General features: G+C 39.8%; 1 protein-coding gene across 1 annotated transcript in view; it reads right to left on the bottom strand.

Annotated features, from left to right (window-relative positions):
• The window catches only part of Cubn (cubilin), a 203715-nt gene that overhangs the window by 13918 nt on the left and 171319 nt on the right, over positions 1 to 18478 (bottom strand). The window contains 2 exon segments of the mRNA XM_038333897.1: positions 1982 to 2190; positions 15003 to 15220. Coding sequence (XP_038189825.1) covers positions 1982 to 2190; positions 15003 to 15220 — 427 coding nt within the window.

Here is an 18478-nt window from a genome sequence, read left to right as displayed (position 1 = left end):
GGGCTTGGGGCTCAAGTATCTTTGCAAAGGGTGGTGTCCTCAGTCGCCTGCGTTCCTAATGAGTCCCTATGTTGGCAGCCATGCCTTCATTACCGTTGGCTTTGGTGAGACATTCAAGACCCAGGCTATCATAGTAATAGTACTTAATCTTTATGGTATAATCTGGTTTGCATACTGTCTATAGAGCTGAGTCAACTTAGCTCCCATAGAGTGCCGTTTGATTGCAACATTAATGTGATTGGCTGCCTCACGTTCCTGTTGCCATGGCTTCTCCACCATGACAGGATATGATCTCAAAGCCTGCACTGGAATGAACTGTTCCTTTTTTTCCCCCACAGACCTAGCTCTCTAATGCAGACATATCAAAGTTTCACATTCCCAGTGCTTTCCTTCCGTCTGTCAGTTACTGGGAAAGCTGTCAGTGGGTAAAACTGCTCTCCAGAAATGGGAAAGAAGAATATCCCTAAAGAGAACTTATTGTAATAAATAAATAATAAACGACTTAAGATTTCATTTTGAAACTAGCAAAAAACAATTCCTTTCGATGCTGCTATTTCTGTCAAAATGACTTTCGGAAATTCAATGGTCACAAGTTCTTACATTATCACCAAATCACACTCACAGAAATCAATTTACCTCCTTGCAGGACCTACAATATCTCACATGAGTTAAGTTTCTACTCTTTGGATGAATATATTCATTAATTATAGTGTATGTGTGTGCATCTCTCTCTCTGTCTCTGTCTCTCTGTCTCTCTGGTCTCTCTCTCTCTCTCTCTCTCTCTCTCTCTCTCTGTGTGTGTGTGTGTGTGTGTGTGTGTGATGTATGTATACAAGCATAGGTGTGTGCAGGCCACAGCATGCCAAGGGCCACTTTTCACTATGGGTTCAGGCTGATGAAGCAAGTGCTTTCACCTGCTGAAGCATCTTGCCCGCCCTTATTTTGGGCATTTTTAAGAAAAGGAAATTCATACTTGGGGGGGATGGAAGTAAATTGATTAATGAATTATTATATGACACAATGTGCACCCTAATACACACTGTTTTTATTCTCAAAATATTCTTGCAAAGTAGCTGTTGTTGTATGATTATTTTAAATCAAATAAAGTGATAAGGAGTCAGGTTGACTAAGAATTTAGTCTGGTAACAAAACTAGGTTTGAGTCAACCTACTCTCTGTCTTCAAATCCTATTACTCTTCAGTAACCTAGGGAAGCCGGTTTTAAATAACATCTTAAGCTGTTCTGGCTACTTGGGTCTCATTTTAGAAAAGGATTGAATTGAACTGACACACAGCATCCCACACTTTGTTCTCTCTAGTTTCTCATAAACTCCCTTGAGGCTACTGGCTTCTATCCCAATGTCTTATTACAATGGTTCTCATCCGGCGGAATGACTTTCTTCATTACAGCCTTACTTGGCCTATGACCTGACACTTGGTAGCTCTGTCCACCCACATGCCACTTGGACAAGCATTTTCCCTTGACTTCAATGCACTGCACTGTGACCACCTGTCACACACTTTCCCTCCTCATCTGCTCCTTCATCCTCCATGCTCCCGCTGTAGCCCTGGGTACCAGTCCTAGAACAGAAGGGGAACATGGCTGTCTAGCTTCATGTTGTCTAAGGAAGTGTGATTCTTTGAACTTTTTAGGAAGCTTTGGATGCCATCTGCATACATAGACAAAACAGACCAAATAAGGGGTGTGTCTTTTTGACTTCAGGTGTCAGTTATATTAGGATTGCCAAGTTCTTTTGAGTATTTCACTCGATATGTTCAATCTTCCCCATAGACACTAAACAATACAGAGCTGAATCTTGAATGCTAGAAGTCATGATAACAGACATGAACTTGAACAGGAAACTAACATCTGTATATACACTGAAGCCACTGAGAGCAGCAGTGCTCCCATTCTGAAGTCTCTAGATGCGCAGCAGGAACACCCTGCTTTAGAGCAGACTCTTGCCCTGTAGCCGTCTTACCTGCACGTAATCATAGTAGCATCTCCCATCTGCTGCCCCTCTCTCCAGAGAGAACTTACTGAAGGTGAGTGCAATGAGCTTGTTTTCGGGTGCAATTATGGACCAGATGCAGTTTAGCTCCCGGTCATACTTTCCATCTGCATCCGAGTCCGGAGAGACAAAGGTGCCGTTGTCCTCTGTCAGGTATCCGCCACAGCCTTGCAGTGGTCCTGCGAAAACAAAGATGCATCCCGTGCAAATGAACAAAATGACCTCAGCTTCTGCACAGAAGGGTTTCGAAAAGGGGAAGCTACATTCTCTGCTACGATTTGCAAACATTATCCGGACCTGGACAGGCAAGTACGTGTGTTTCTCAAATATTCTTGGCTCCTGGCTTATTGTGGTTGTTTGAAAGAAAATGGCCCCCAAAGGGAGTAACACTTTTAGGAGGTGTGGCCTTGTTAGAGGAAGTGTGTCACTGTGGAGGCAGACTTTGAGGCCTACAACTTCCTGTTGCCTACAAACCAAGATGTAGGATGCTCAGCTACTTCTCCGGCTACCTGTCCGCCTACGTATCACCATGTCACACCATGGCAATGGACTAAACTTCTGAAAGTGTGAGCCACCCCATTAAATGTTTCCCTTTGTAAGAGTTGCCATGGTAATGGTTTCTCACTAGAAACCCTAACTAAAACACGGATTCTCTTTTTATCTCCAGCACCCACTGGCGTCGCCTCCTTTTTGGCATGTACAAATCCCTGAGAATGAGCAGTCATGTAGAGGTGCACGCATGTGCCTCTTTGGAACTATTCATGCAATTTGTTCATACTTTTTCCTACCTTGAAGAAGCCAGTTTTGTGCAAACTGAGTATTTTGCATAATAAGCCGGTGGAAGTGTTCACTTGCCTGACTTTCGAGTTCTACTTTTGTGAACGCTGCCAAAACTGAAAATTGAATTTATGAAGATTTGCCCAATACCTCTAAGAAAATTCCCTCCCAACCAGGTTTTCATTTATCTAGTCTGACAGAAAGAGGCCGAGAGGAGGCAGCTTGCTCTGTGGTCTAGCTTACATTAAACTACCTCCCGAAACCAAGTCCTGCAGAGACTGAAGAACAGAAGAACTTCATTAAAGAAAAATTGTCTACATTGAAATTCAACAGTTAGAACTGCACAAGCAAATTACAGAAGACAGAATGCTCTAACGATGCCTATATGTCCACTGTGGGAAAGAATAGAAACAAAATCCTCTGGATTTAGGTTCTGCGTATTCCGTAGCCTAGCGGGGATATCAGAGATGACACAGGGAGAACATAAAATGAGGAAAAACTTACTGACAATTTCTAAAGAATTAAGCTCAAAGTAGTCACATAAAAATAACATTAAATTAGCGTTCGAATTAATGTCCTACCACTTGCACTAAACATAAACACAGTTAACTTTCTTTGTCACCTGCCTTCTATTTATCTCATTCCAGCTGTTTACCTACATTAGTGAAAACATTAACTGCCACATTAGGGGCCTTACGATGCTTTTGGACTTGAAGAGCGATAGAAAGAATGGTAGCCCTCCTCGACATCAGCCACAAAGTAGAGCGGCTGTGAAGAGGGACTTTCAGCACAGGTGCGTGCCTTGCAAGCCAGGCTGCCCTGTCCACAGCTTCTGCGCCAGAGAAACCTGGAGAGTGTTTTCACAGTTGGGAATTCCCTGGAGTTGAAATGTTTCCAAAGACCCAATCCCTAATATGGCCACTCTAGTATACAGGTCAAAATGAATCTGAAATATAGCACTGCACGTAACCACCTGTGTGCTGTTGGTGGTCAGCTCATGAAACATGCCTGCAAAACACAGAAAAAACTGGATCTTGGACAGCTTTTATTCGGTTGTGGGCTGTTACATAAAGAGACCAGTTAAACTTACTGGCTTGCACAGCACGGAGGAACACTTACATTATTAATGAAATGGAAAATGCATGGTTATTTAATATTTCCTTAATATTCGAGGAAGTACTCTTAAGATTAAAGCCCATTAGAAGTAATAACATATAACTAATTATGATAATTATGATACAGTGAGAGGAATGGTAGATGCCCTAAAAGGGAAAGGAAGAAGATTAATTTTGTAAGACGTCATCAACAGTTACTGTGAGGACAGAGAATGCTCCAGTGCACTATTCAACTCAGGCCTTAAGGATGCACAGAATAAGAACACGCCGAAATAGGACTGGAATCATTTGCTCTGGGCTGAAAGACGCTCATCATCCAATACTAAATGAACAGTATGTGTAGGAAGGCACAAAACCGTTCTGAAACCACGCAGCAGATGAAGGTTCATCCCAAGGCTCAAGACTAGGGCATGGAAAGCCTTTGATTCTATCCTGTGGATGGTGGGGATCCACTTGGAAGCCTTTTAATGTAAGATTTGCTTTTATTCTTACTTATTGTATGTGTGAGAGAATACCATCTGCCTTTGAGAGCCTGTCAAGGCCACAGGAGGAAAGCATAGTTGGATTTCTTGAAGCTGGAGATATTGGCTCTGTGAGCCGCTCTCTGGGTGTTGTGAATGAACTTGAATCCTCTAGATAAGTGGTAATCACTAAACCTCTCAGCCATCTACAGCTCCTTGAAAGGCTTCTGATCAGGGAAGTAGTCGGATCATTTGATCGGGTAGTAGCATCTTACATTAAGGAGACGTTGACTAGAGGAGGGGACGCCAGCCGTGAGACAGCTGCTGCTCTATACAATCTAGATTGGCAAGAGGCAGTGGAGAGTTGAAACTTATTATATATTACTCCATTAATATATCAGCTTCAGAAACAAAATGCTACTTTCACAAAGTCAACCTATAGATTTTATCACTATTAGCATGTTAGTTATTGCCAACGAGGTTAATAAGGAAAGAATGATGAGAGATTCTTCTCACTCAGTGAGTGGCATTACACACACTGACTACTCGGGAGCAGAGATACCGCTACTGATAAAAGTAGTGCCATGAGGTAGACATGCCTGACTCTGCACACCCATAAATGATAAAAAGTAATTGCTTTAGTTATAGGCAACTGATATCTGGATAGCTAACTACACAGTATCACTGTAGTAACAGCAAACACATATACACACATACACACATGTATGCATACACACATACACACATGCATGCATACAAACATACACACATGCATGCATATACATATACACATACACACACGTACACACAGAGAACTTGTTTGAATCATCAAGCTATTGTAGAGCACAGAATTCATAAAATACAAAGAACAAATAAGATGAAAGCTAACATTACTTAATATTAAACAATAGTACCAGTCAGATAACCCTGACCAAAATCACCAAGTAACTGAAAGAAAAAATGATATTATACGGTGGATAGCAGTTTGTAGTGTTCTGGAAATGATAATTGTATAAAATGCTGCATTTTAGTATTTAACCATAGTGCAGCTTCTCCATGCTTTAGATTCTCCTAAGGTAGATGGGAATACGCGCGTGCTTGGCTTTGGGAGAATGTAAACAGAATCCTCACAAAATGAGAATGCAGTGTCAAAAACTGCTATGGTCACATTGCTGTGTCCAAATATCTATAGAAACATAACATAATAGGATCTGTGACTATGGAAGAGTCCCCACATATTAAAATGTCTGTATTGGTATTTTGAAGTTCCTTGTCTTGTGATAAAGACATCCTAACATTGTTCTGCTTAGATGTCTCCCATCCATCATCGTTTCTGCCATTTAGAAAGTGCTTACCCACCAGCGCCTGCTATTGCCAGTCGTACTCTGTCCGAGCCACTTTGATGGCACACCCTGTACCCAAGAACAAAAGTTGCTATGGCACTCATCTGTAAACTGGAAACATTTAACTCAAAAGAGCTATTTCTTCAGAGAAAGAAAATGTTTGGGGGGAGGGACACTGCTGGAGTTATAAACCCAATTCAGCAGAGAGATTCCAGCCAGATCTACTTAATTAAGTCAGTAACTAAATCCTGAATGATTAAACTTCAGGTGAAGCACAAGGCAGCATCAGCCTGATAAGAGAAGAAATAGCTGCCCTATCTAGGAGAAACATCTTAGTGGAGGGAGACGACTTATTAAGGAGTTATTTTAAGGACTGACATTTTTATGACTGACATTTTCCTGAGGTCTTTGGGATGCTATCTCCCTGTCTCTGGACTCTTACTGCTCAAGAGGTTAGTGACCTGCTGCATTTCAGATGATGATCACCCTGACTTCAGCATATTCCTGCTGCCCAGTGCCATCTGTGCCTGGAGGTAGTGGTCAAACAGCTATGGAAGCCTCACACCAAATGCATCTAAAAACTGGTACCCCAGCGAGACAGAGCATGCCATGGTGGCTTCTCGTCACCAACGGGGGCTTGAGCTTCATAATCCGAGTTTGCAGTAAAACTCACTGTGACCTTCATAGCTGCAGTATCGACTGATCCAGGGTTGTGAACTCACTTGAGAATTCAACGAGGTTTCTTTTTTTTTTTTTTGGTTTTTCGAGACAGGGTTTCTCTGCAGCTTTTTTAGAGCCTGTCCTGGAACTAGCTCTTGTAGACCAGGCTGGCCTCGAACTCACAGAGATCCGCCTGCCTCTGCCTCCCGAGTGCTGGGATTAAAGGCGTGCGCCACCACCGCCCGGCTCAACGAGGTTTCTGATGGCTGTGCTTATTTCTCTAAAAGGATTTCTTTGGATACTGCACAATGTCACGATTAAAAACTCACAGAAAACTAGGATTAGAAGCGAAATTTCTCAGTTTGATAAAGAACAACTTATACCTATTAGCAAACTTTTAAAAAATTGAGTGTGCGTGTGTGTGTGTGCGTGTGTGTGTGTGTGTTTGTCCATGCTCCTGGAGGCCAGAGGCAAATGTTCAGTGTCTTTTGTAATGTTCTTCATGTTAGATTTTGAGATAGAGTCTCTCACTGATCCTGGATCTTGCTGATTCCTCTGTAGACTTAGACCCATATGCAAAGGGGGCTTGGTGGGAAAAATGAAGCACCTGCTGTTGTTCATTTCTCGCTTTACGCGTGAAGATAAATTTGTACGAGCTGTTCTTGGTCTGTAGGTGCTAGACCAGTTTAAGGGCAGTAAAGCAACAGATAGGTAATGTAATCTATATGGTAAAGGCTAAAATAATAACAGATCATGTCTGCAATAACAGAAGAAGTGTGATAAAAAGAAGCAAAGGAAAGGAGCTATGCCTGCCACCAAGCCTGAAGACTGGGGTTCAATCACCAGGACCCACACACCGGGAGAATTCCTGTAAAGTTCTCCTCTGATGTCCTATGACATTCATTGTGACACTCTATCCCCAAACATATACACTCACACAAGTGAAAAATAAAATGCAATAAATAAGGTTGAAAACAAGAAAGGATGGTTGAGGGAACATGCGATGAAACAGGAAAAGCAGAAAAGTGCACAAAGGTTGAGTGTAATCTGATATGTAATTTCACTGCACACAAACATGTTAGATGTTAAATTCCCCAATGGGAAATTTACAGAAAAAGTCAAACAGCAAATATACTCTTCAGGATAGAGCAAGGTTGGAAGTAAAAAGGTCAACAAATACGCCATGCAAATATATATACTCATACATAATTAGAGTTCTTAACCAAATGCCTTTTGGATCCAAAAGAAAGCTATAAATATTATTCTAAATCTGGAAAAATGGATATAATTATTAAGATGCTTTCAAAAGTTATTGCATAATGAAACAAGTTAATATTCCAGGAGGATACAGTGGCTTTAGGCATGATTGTTCTTTATAGGATGTGTGGATCCCAGTGAGTGCCTTTCTCAACCTCCCAAGATAAACCTACTAGTTAGAGCTGGGTATTCCTGGCTTGTCAAATGAGTATGGGGGATTCTGATTTAATCAATGCTACAACCCTAATGAGGAGTGTGACCACTTTATAAATTAGAAAGCCAAGACAGAGTAGTTAAACACATTGTCCAAGGCCGAACTTGTTAAAATTATAAGCTGACTCTGATACTCCAAAGCTGACATACAATTCAGGGCTGCCATTTTCACAGGCAGAGTTATCACACTGAGTTTACAAGGCGTTGATAATTTCTGTTTGAGTTTATCAAGTAAAGGCTTGCTAAACTCACCATTGTATCCTTGAAATCACTGCCTACAAAATAAGTAGCAAGAAAATATTGTAAAAAGAAAAGAAGGAATACATAGAACACAAATAGTTATTAGATAGATCTCTGCTTTCTAGTACAGGTTTAGAAAAGTTTTATAATTAAATGTATTTCTTGATTTATAAAATTGTTGCCTTATTATAAAAATACATGTATATGCATATGTACATACACGTACATATACATGTATATCAGTGAAATGACTTTTTAGCCTTAAGTGTTAGCCTATTTTCAAAGCCAACTTTTCTAACTTTCATGCCAAATCTTACAACATATTTCAGCAGGACCGCAGTAGAAATGTCATCAAAAGATACAAAATAAAGACTATATAAGTCAGCCTAACGGGTAGTCTCATAGTAGTACTTAAGGGATTTTATCTCTGAGCATTGGGGCTCAGTAGATAGAATATTCCGTAGGTAGAATACATTCGTTAACTTGTAGAATTCAGTACATACTAATGAGCATACTTCCTACTTAAATGGAATATGATTTTACTGAATATTGACAATTATTAAGTGGAAATTTTTTAAAAAGGAAAATATTCTGTTTAAAGAAAAGCAAAGTTAACAGTCATATATTGCTTAGATGTCATAAATAGGTGATGATATAAGAGGTGAAATTCATAAAATACAATCCAATGACCAATAATTTCATAATAATAGTTTAAATAGGGAAATGGAATTTTTGTTTTCATTAATGTGTTATCTTGTACTAAGTATATAGTTGATACTTTTAACTTTCACTGCCCTGGTGTTGTGCTACTTGATAGTGACAGAGATCAATTCCTCTCCTTTCAGAACTTGCTAAGTGTCTTTGATAAGTCACTTAATTCCCTTGTGACTTAGTTTCCCCACTTTTAAACTTGACTATTTGACAAGTGTACCAATCAGGGTTATAGCATCAGAATAAAATATTTAAATTCCTTCATTTTTTTCAGAACCTTGGGGTTAAGAAATGTTACTAATTGGAGTCCATAATTAGAAGCTACTAATTTTTGTCATACAGGTTTATTATCCTTTATCACTATATATATATCTATATATACATATATATATATATATATATATTCCCTATATCTGTACTTAACCATGCTAGGGGTTCACCCTTTATGCCATGCAAAGCCAGTAGGACAAATGAGACATTTTTCCTATCAACACCAAAAACGTGGCTTTTACAACATATATCTATCTATCTATATATATATATATATATATTACAAAATACATAGACTTGCCATATTTACAATTATATAATAAATTGCTATATTTAAAGTATAAGTTTGTTCTTTATATAAATCTTAAATAAGTCATGTGTATTTAAATGTTACATTTATAACGTAGATTATATAAAATGCAACTATGAATGGAAATATATAAAGGTTAAATACTATTTATGTTATAAATATGCCATATACAAATATATAACTATTCTATGTGGTAGTATTATATAGTAATAGTAAAACCTCAATGTTCTATTCAGAACTGGCATCCTATGATTTTAAAGCAGATACAATCAAATGAGATGATGAACACAGCTTGGTCTCTAAAAAGCCATCTGGCTTATTTGCTTGAGGACAGGAAACCCTATCCTTCCAGACTGGGGGCAAATGTAGACATTCAGGGGACAAGGCGGGGGGATACTTGATTGTGGATGAGTTCATTAAGATCTTTCGTTGCTGGATCCTGCCGCCTACAAGGTGTTGATAAGCTATGCAATGGCTGCTTTCTTTATTCCACCCATGCATTCTAAGCTAAGCAAATATTCTTTCAGTGAGTCTCCAAGGAATAAGCTGCAAATAACCTTGTGTTTAGTCTCATCCTCAGGGGACAAGTAATCAACAGTGAAAGCAGGCAGGCTTGCAAGGGGCAGAAATGAGCTTAGTCTAGTTTTCTTTAAATGGGTTACAGTTTCAGCTGTTCTCATTCTCAGGCTTCATAAAAGGGAAGCAAATGACATTAGGAAACCAGACAAATAGCATCCCCTGGTTGCTTTCAAGTCATACCCCACCATTATTTCCTGGAGAGTTGTGAGTAGTGATTTATCAAATTATTCAACAGATAACCCAGCTATCTGACTGCAGCTGCACTTCTAGAAGTCAGGGCGGCAGCAGCCTGTCTCCAGCTGCTCAGAGGCGCCTAGAGAAGCACACACACACATGATTTCAATGTCAGTGGATATTTGAAAGTGCATTCTTTTATTGTCGGGCTACACAATTTCAGGGAGCTTCTTGGAGTTTAAACTTGACACCACAATTGGGAAGGCTAAATATAACTAGAAGTAGAATTCTCAAGTGTGCATTTGAGAGTCTTGCCATTTGCTGAGATCTTATTTTTCATTCCTATGATCTCTAACACTCTACAACCTCTGTTTTTCATAACCCCTTTTAGAAGTCATAAATTTTTTATTCTCTCACCTTCTTTCTACCTCTCCCACTGTCTGCTCTTTTAACACATTTGAGAGATGTTTTCCAAGAGTATAATAACAATAGGTCCAGAGACCAAGCTCATTTCACCCAGTATTGAGTCAGATCCAGTATCTCCAGAACTGGATGAAAGGTATTCCCTTCTCGTTCCTGTAAAATAGCTTAACTCTATGTATCGTGAATCAATTTTGAGAGTAAATAGGTATAATATATAATATCAGTCACACATAAATGTAATTTCAAAATAGGCATAATTTATTCATTTATTCTTCAGTTCATTCACACAGCCACTATTGATGGAGTAATACTTATGTCTGAGTCCTCTACGCTGCCTTAGGATTTAATTAGAACTTAACTTCTGATTTGATCTAAGTTATAAAATATACTTTAGGACAACTATAATATGTTCCAGGAACTAATCTACTTTACCTTTAATAGATTCTTAAAAAACAGAAAGTGATGATATTTCAAGCTAATCTTCTTTAGTAGATGAAAAGTGAGCATAGAGAGGTCAGAGCTTCCCTAAAGCTCCGTCGCAGGCAGTGTGATGAGTCACCTGCATCCCGGGTACCCGAATCCTGGCACACAGCTCTTTCCCTTTGGCCATGTTCCTGCCTTCACCAACCTGTGATTCATTCTGTCCTTGCCGGACATGTGTTTTTGTATTCATGCCTTTTTCTCACCCTGAGTTTGCCCTTAATGCTGCCTGACTCAACTCTGCATGACTAATAAGTCAGGTGAAGGAAGACAGATAGTGGTCCCCATTCTCAGCATATTCGCTGCAATCCGCAGGAGGCAGAGAGGTTAAAGATGTGTTTCTGACCTCATTACAGATGGTTGTGAGCCACCATGTGGTTGCTGTGAATTGAACTCAGGACCTTTGGAAGAGCAGGCAATGCTCCTGTATACATAATAAATGATTTTTTTAAAAAGCATATAAGCAGTCAGTTTTCTAGAAAAGATACTGTATGCTTGCTTTCTTTCTTTCTTTTTTTTTTTTTTAAAAAAGATGTGTTTCTGGTCACTGAGGTCCCTGGTGTAGCTTTTTTTCTCCAGGGGCAGGGATTTATCTCCCTGGATTGCAGGAACTCCTAACTGTCTCTTGGGCTTTTCTTGATTCCAATGCCCAAAAATCTTTATTGGGACAAGTTTAGTACTGTATATTGGAATTGTGCTGAAGTGATACAAAATGCATTTTGCGAGGGGAAATGAGAGCTAGGATGATGGCTGAGTGGATAAAATGCTTGCTCTGCAAGCATGAGGCCTGGAGCTGGGCACCTAGCATTGCATATAGATGCTGGGCTGACAAGGTGGCCCATCTGCAATCACAGCCCGTGGATAGATGGATTCTAAAACAAGTCGGTTAGCCTTATTAGCTACACTGGAAAGCTATGGGTCAATTGAGAGAGCCTGCCTCGATGTATAAGGTAAAGAGTGATTGAAGCACAGTCCTGCCTCCATCTTGGGTCTCCATATGTACACACATGTAGATATTGCATCCTATATGCATACCACACACACATACATACAGACTACTAAAGAAAAGAAAGAAAAACAAACAAAATGACAATGAAACCGAAAGTACACACCTAGCTCTGGACCTAGAAGATCTGTGTTAACATAAGGAGTAGTCACGAAAGACTTATGACATCATGACAGACTCAGCGAGACACTTGGGCATGAGTAAGGAATAGCATGGAGGCATGAGCTGTCAAAACATATGTTCAAAGATGAAGTGTTTTATTTTTGACACGTGTAAGTTGGCCATGGCTGAAGTGAGCTCTCTTGGCAAAGGAGGAGACTAAGACTAAGCTAGCCGAGAGTGTTAGGAAAAAGCGGAGCGCTTTCATTGCGAGTTCTGCCCTGTAGAGCCGACATACATCATCTAAACCCACAGAACGGCTGGGATCTCAGAGGCACTGATGATCTGAAGAAAGATGAACACTTGGACTAGGAAAAAAACTGCTCATCTTTTTAGAGAATTTCATTTTCCTAAATCCTGGGAGCTCAGCACAATCATTTCTCTGACTCCCCTTCTTTCAGTTACCCATGTTATGTTGACACTCATGGGAAATGCAAGAAAAGTTTATGTCATGGTGAGATGCCGGCTCCTGGTGTCAGCTTTGCCTTCATCTATCACCACACTTGAGCAATAATTCCAGAAAAGGAAGGAGAAACAACTTCAGCCTCGATGTACTAACTACTTACTATGGGTAGTTTTCCTCAGTCAATGAGAGACACAAACGTGGTAAGTGCACAGGGAGATGCTGCACTGACCGTCACATAAGCACAGAAGCTGATCTTACTGAATTACGAAAAGTCAAAGCAGATGTGCATAAATTATCGTCCACTGTGTAATCTAAACAGCAAAGCTGTGAAAGCTGCACTTAGCGATCTAGTTGAGATAAAACTAAACAGAAATGTCAAGGGCTACAGTGGTCTCCTCTTTACATGAGGTATTTACCAGGGAAGGGGTTGTTTTCCAGGCAGATGGATAGCCTGAGAAGTGAGCAGCCAGTCTGGTCCACAGTCTGTCTCCTTATAGAAAAGACGGGATGGTTTAACTGGATGAAGTGGAAGAGGAAGGTGGAGGAGACTAGCTGAGGCTGACTTTGCACTTTTTATTTTTTTTGCGAAGTTTGTAATAAATAGATTCTGGAAACCCTAGAACTGCAATGACATTTGTTATTCCATGCAAATGATCAACAAAACTGTAACTTTATTTAGACTGGCCAGGACACATAGTTGTGTGAGCTAGAAAGCTTTGTAAAACCCAATTAAAAATTACAATACTCAAATTCTCACTGAAAAGTGCAATTAATAATTAAATTATTGCTTGAATGTCTTCAAGTGAACAATAACATTTATACAGACGGGAAAGTGGTAAAAGTTTCACATGAGGCACAGGGGCATCCCAATACGTGAGATCCTTCATGCACACTTAAAATATCTAAAGGAAAGTGGGTTTTTCCTTTCAAATAGTCTATAGTGTTTTACATACTACTCCACCTATATTATTCTAGGAAGGCCATAGTCTGTGTCTTGTGAGTCTTGCTTTCAAGTTATTGTTATGAAAGCTGAAAAGAGTAAGCAGAAAAGCGCCTTTCTGATACAAGTATCGCAATGTCTACTCTTTATGAGGAGCTTAAAAAACATCAGCGTCTGTCTGATCAATCCCCTCCTGGAAAGCATTATTGGGGCTGGGGAGATGGCTCAGTAGTCAAGATCTCTTGCTGCTCGGTCATAAGCACCTGAGAACCAGAGTTTGCATGACAGCACCCACAAGGTGCAGCTCACAGACACCCATAACTGCAGCTCCGAGTACCTTTTTCTGGTCTCCGAGGACATCTGCACACACATGTGCATGTATACTCATGCAGACACATGCATATAGACACACATAAATAAATAAAAACCCAAATTCAGAAAAGTGTGACATAGAAAATGTAATGAAGTTAAGCTCTGTTTTTGTGTCACGGAGATGGAGGTGAAATCGGCCATGGGCAAAGAGAAAACCCTGGGAAAAGAGCCCAGATGATTTATTGTAAGAAAGTCCTTCTGTTATTTTAATCTTCTCAGAGAATGGGATTTTCTTGAGGATTGGTTAGATCTCAGACCATTGGTTACATCAATATTCAAGGAAAAAATTCAAAATATTTCCCAGAGTCCAGTAAAAATTGGACACTTATGCAATTAGTATAAGCAGAGAACTGGCTATTTTAAAAAGCTGGCATTCCTGTGCTAATTTTAGGCAGATAATTATCTTTCATATACAGTGGCAATAAACTGGGCTTTTGTTTTCAGTTTATCCTCACCCTTAGCCACCCTGCTACCTCACAATGACTCTGAGACCACCCTCTCCATCCCAAATATCTTTTCAACCATCTCTTAAATATTTTCACTTAAGTACCTGACAAGCCCACCAGCCCCAAATATGGCAAACTGAATACAGCATTCTTCATGACTAAGAATAGACTTAGGTACCACCTGAGTAGACTTACATGACATTATCATCCAATGAGTTGCCCTTAAGACCGCGTCTTCAACTTGCATTCCCTCGTAAGGTCCCATCAAGCTCCAAATGCTACATTTCTGATGCATTTGGCCTTCTAAAGACCTTTAGTATTTCGATTATTTCTTTACCTACATTCCCACTTGTGCCCGTTAGACCCTCGACCATTTCCCAAGAGGACTTTTGTCCTAAGCTCCTCTTCCCTTCCTTAGGTTGTTAGGTTCTTGAAGCATTCCTTTTTTTCTAGTCACCAGATCATTCCATACACTCTCAAGACTCCTCACCGCTCTAGGAGTAAAGCAGCCATTGTCAGTGAGGCCTTCTAGCTGGGCTTCTTCTGTGTTTAAATGAAAATCAGCTGGGATTAACTGGGAGAAAAAAAATTAAACAAAGAAGAAATGTAGAAGTAACAAGAAAAAGACTTTCATGTCTCAAATGCTCACCTAGTGTTTCCCTAAAACTTATTTTCCAGCCCCTTGCTGTTTGAGAAGAATCCGTCTTGAATAGCAGGGTCAGGCTGTTACTGGTGCTCTTCAGATCCCGTGGAATGGTGGAACCACAGAATTTTCCAAAGGACCTATTTCCAATGCTAGGACCGTCGAAAACCGTCAGGTAGTCATTGTCGCAAAGCGGGGAGGGAGCCACTTCAAAATTACTGAACCTGTGAAGTACACACGGTTATTTCTCATGTCCTCTTTTGTGTGCCCATTAAATTGTACCTGTAGTTCTTATAAAATTAAATAAAAACAAAAAAAGACTGACAACATAGCATTCAAGCTTCACTTGGAAAGAAATCTTATAAACAAGGTGTATTCAAATATGAAGTCAATATTTGTTGGATAACTGTAATATACCAATAACTGTAATGGGACCTGAGGATGTAAAGATGAATAAAAATACAATTCTGCATTTTAAGACAATCTAGACCTAGGTTCAAATGAGGTCAATTTTTAGATAATCTTTTATTCTTTGACGATCCTTACATACATAATACACTTTGATCATATCTCCCCATTATTCTCTCAACCACCTCTCTCCAACTGACTTCCTTCCTGTTTCTAACTATCATCTCACTACTTCCATGTGCTTTTTTGATATGCTCTATAGCATTTAACTAGAGTTGCTTGCATAATTATGGACAGGGTGTTACTCCTTAAACAAGGGCAAGTTACTAGGAACACGACTCCTTCCAGCATTTTTTGCCATTGCCTTTCTATAGCTCCTAAAATTGAATGTTGACAAGCTGGCCTATGTTATCACCCTAAAAACATGCAAGGTTTTTTGAGTTTCACCTAAGCTATACGCTTCCTCTTTGATTTTGCTTGAGTTATTTGGTAAGTGGCACTGCTGTCTCATTATTTATGTAACGAATGCTGAGACAAATGAAAGAAATTCTGGTTTATATAACTCGATTGTGGTTCTTCCAGCCTCTTGTTTCCTTCTTCTAAAATGAAGTTTATAGAAACACCAATGCAACAATGTGATACAGTCAAATTACGGCATCTGGTATACAGCAGGTCCTCAGTAAAATTAAATTGTGGTTTTATAAAACAAGAACATGGAATAATTTGGTTTGAAAAATATGCAGCAGAGGTGACAAGGAATGAACTAAATTCTGTTATGTCACTGGCCTGATCTAACAAGAAATTCACACATAGCTCCTTGAGTGGATCACTGGAGGCTCCCGGCACAACCGCTGCCCTGCCTTCCGAGCACAGGGTAGGGATAACTGTATGTGCACACACCAAAGTCCGGTGTGGCCATAGAATGTACCCAGGCTACAGGAATGCTAGCAGAGGGTAAGGCCCTGCTTGTTTTGATATACAGAGACTCACAGGAGCAAGCAGATGAGTGAAATTCCCATCTGCCCTGGACACTGAGTGAGCACAGTCGGCCAAGCGTCTTGTCAGCCACACCGAAACCAGTCATACCAAAGAGAAGTAACGTGCTAAACCAGTGTGCCTTGGCTGCTTGCTACCACATCCAACGTTCCTGACGAATCTATCCTGACTTTTCCTCTGATGGCCTTAGTTAGTATTTTATTCTAGGCCTGTGCTTCGACATTTTTGTTTGTTTGTTTGGTTTTGGTTTTGCTTTGTTTGTGAGACAGGGTCCTGGGACTCCTGATGTAGGCCAGGTTGGTTTTGAACTCACAGAGATCAACCTGCCTCTGCCTCCTAAGTGCTTTAAAAATGATTCCTAGATACCCAAAAAGGGAAGACTTCATATGTGCCTTTATCTTTGAACCATATGGTAGTCTTAGTTCTGCTTTCTTAATAATTTCTGTTAGCAGATTTAATGAACATATGACAATATGAAATAATTCTGAAATATCAAATAGCTAAATATTTCCTTTTTATGAGCATTAAAATAACCCTAAGTCTTTTCCTAAAGAGTTTTGGCTAGTCAGATAAGCGTTTTCAAACTGATGATGAAGGTCCAGACCAAAAAAAATCCTGATCCCTTTTATCAAATGTAATATTTACTGTTTTCTTTAGAGAATATTATTGTAGGACAAGAGAAAGACCATTTCCAATGACATTTTTGTTTTTAATTGTTATTTTTTATATATTTGATTTTATTGTGTATGTATAGACAACACATTTATTTTTACAAAAGAAAAATGTAAAAAGAATGACAAAATCTGAGTTTTCAGGGGCACCCAAATCTGTTTTGACTTTCTATCCCAAAAAGCACAGAAAACTCTTAGAAAAGTCTATTTTTCCATGTGTGTCCAACATGTTTTCAAAGCCTGTGTATATATTGTTTTACTAGTATATACACCTTCGCAATCTCTGTAGCAGTATCTGTTTCATAGAATTAAAACTACTAGATGTACACTGTAAATAATTTTCAAAAAATGCAAAAAAAAAAAAACCTGTGACCATGGATCTCCAGGGTCAGGGAGGAAATGAAAACCTGTGTGTACGGATGTTTTATATACATGTCATGTCTCTGTAAACGATGATCTGGATGTTTCTCCTCCAAATTCCTATGCTGAAATGAAATCTTAACTCTAGGCTGGCAGTGTTGTGAAGTAGGGGCTCCTGGAGGAGACTGGGTTATGAGGGTTCAGTCTTTGTGACTGGAATTGGTGTGTTTATGAACGAGTTCTGAGAATGCTGCCCCCAACCCTCCAATGCTGAAGGACGAGTCTGGCAGAGCTAGGAGGGATTGCCTTCTGTGAACCAGGAAGTAGATTAGACCATCTGATGCTGAAACTGCCTGTCTTGAGCCTCCCAGACTCCACTATGAGAATTTTGTTGCATCTAAGTCATTTATCTGCACGTTGTTATAGCAGCCTGTGCATCCTGTACATGTAAGAAACACACACTAGCACAAGCAGCCTAGACAAGCTGTACTTGATCTGCCATTCTGGGGTGAGCAATCCCTTCTCCGGCATCTTCTTCATAGTAGTCTGGCAGCTTGTGTTCCTTTAATCCTAAAACTTGCAGGACCTTTATCCCTAGGGCACATTTTCTTCACAAATAATCTCAGGTGAGATTGACATGTAGTTTCTTTCACGGTCCCCACCTATAAACCGCTTTCTTTTCGTGGAGCTAAATCAATCTGATGAGTCATGCCTTACATTTCATGGACCCAACAGACATACAAGATGCTAAAAGTAAGCTTCGGAGTTCATAATCATCAGGAAAGAACCTATCAGTGACAAATCGGGGACAGATGAGTAAGCATTGTCCCGGCTTGTCGAGCTTCTATGTGTGAAACTCTGTATTGCCCAGCAACTAGTCTAACTTTCAGATTCCTACCTCATGCTGAAAATTTCAGCTTTCAGTGAAATTGAAGAGCTAGACATCAACCACCCAGAAGAAAGAAGCCTAGCACGTTATCCCTCTGGACAATGGAGGCTGCATCCTTCTGAAACCAGTCTCACTTGGAATAAGGAGAATCAAAGATA

The sequence above is a fragment of the Arvicola amphibius genome, chromosome 6 (assembly GCF_903992535.2).
Source record: "Arvicola amphibius chromosome 6, mArvAmp1.2, whole genome shotgun sequence".
NCBI classification, from domain to species: domain Eukaryota; kingdom Metazoa; phylum Chordata; class Mammalia; order Rodentia; family Cricetidae; genus Arvicola; species Arvicola amphibius.
This window is presented reverse-complemented; position numbering and strand designations above follow the sequence as displayed.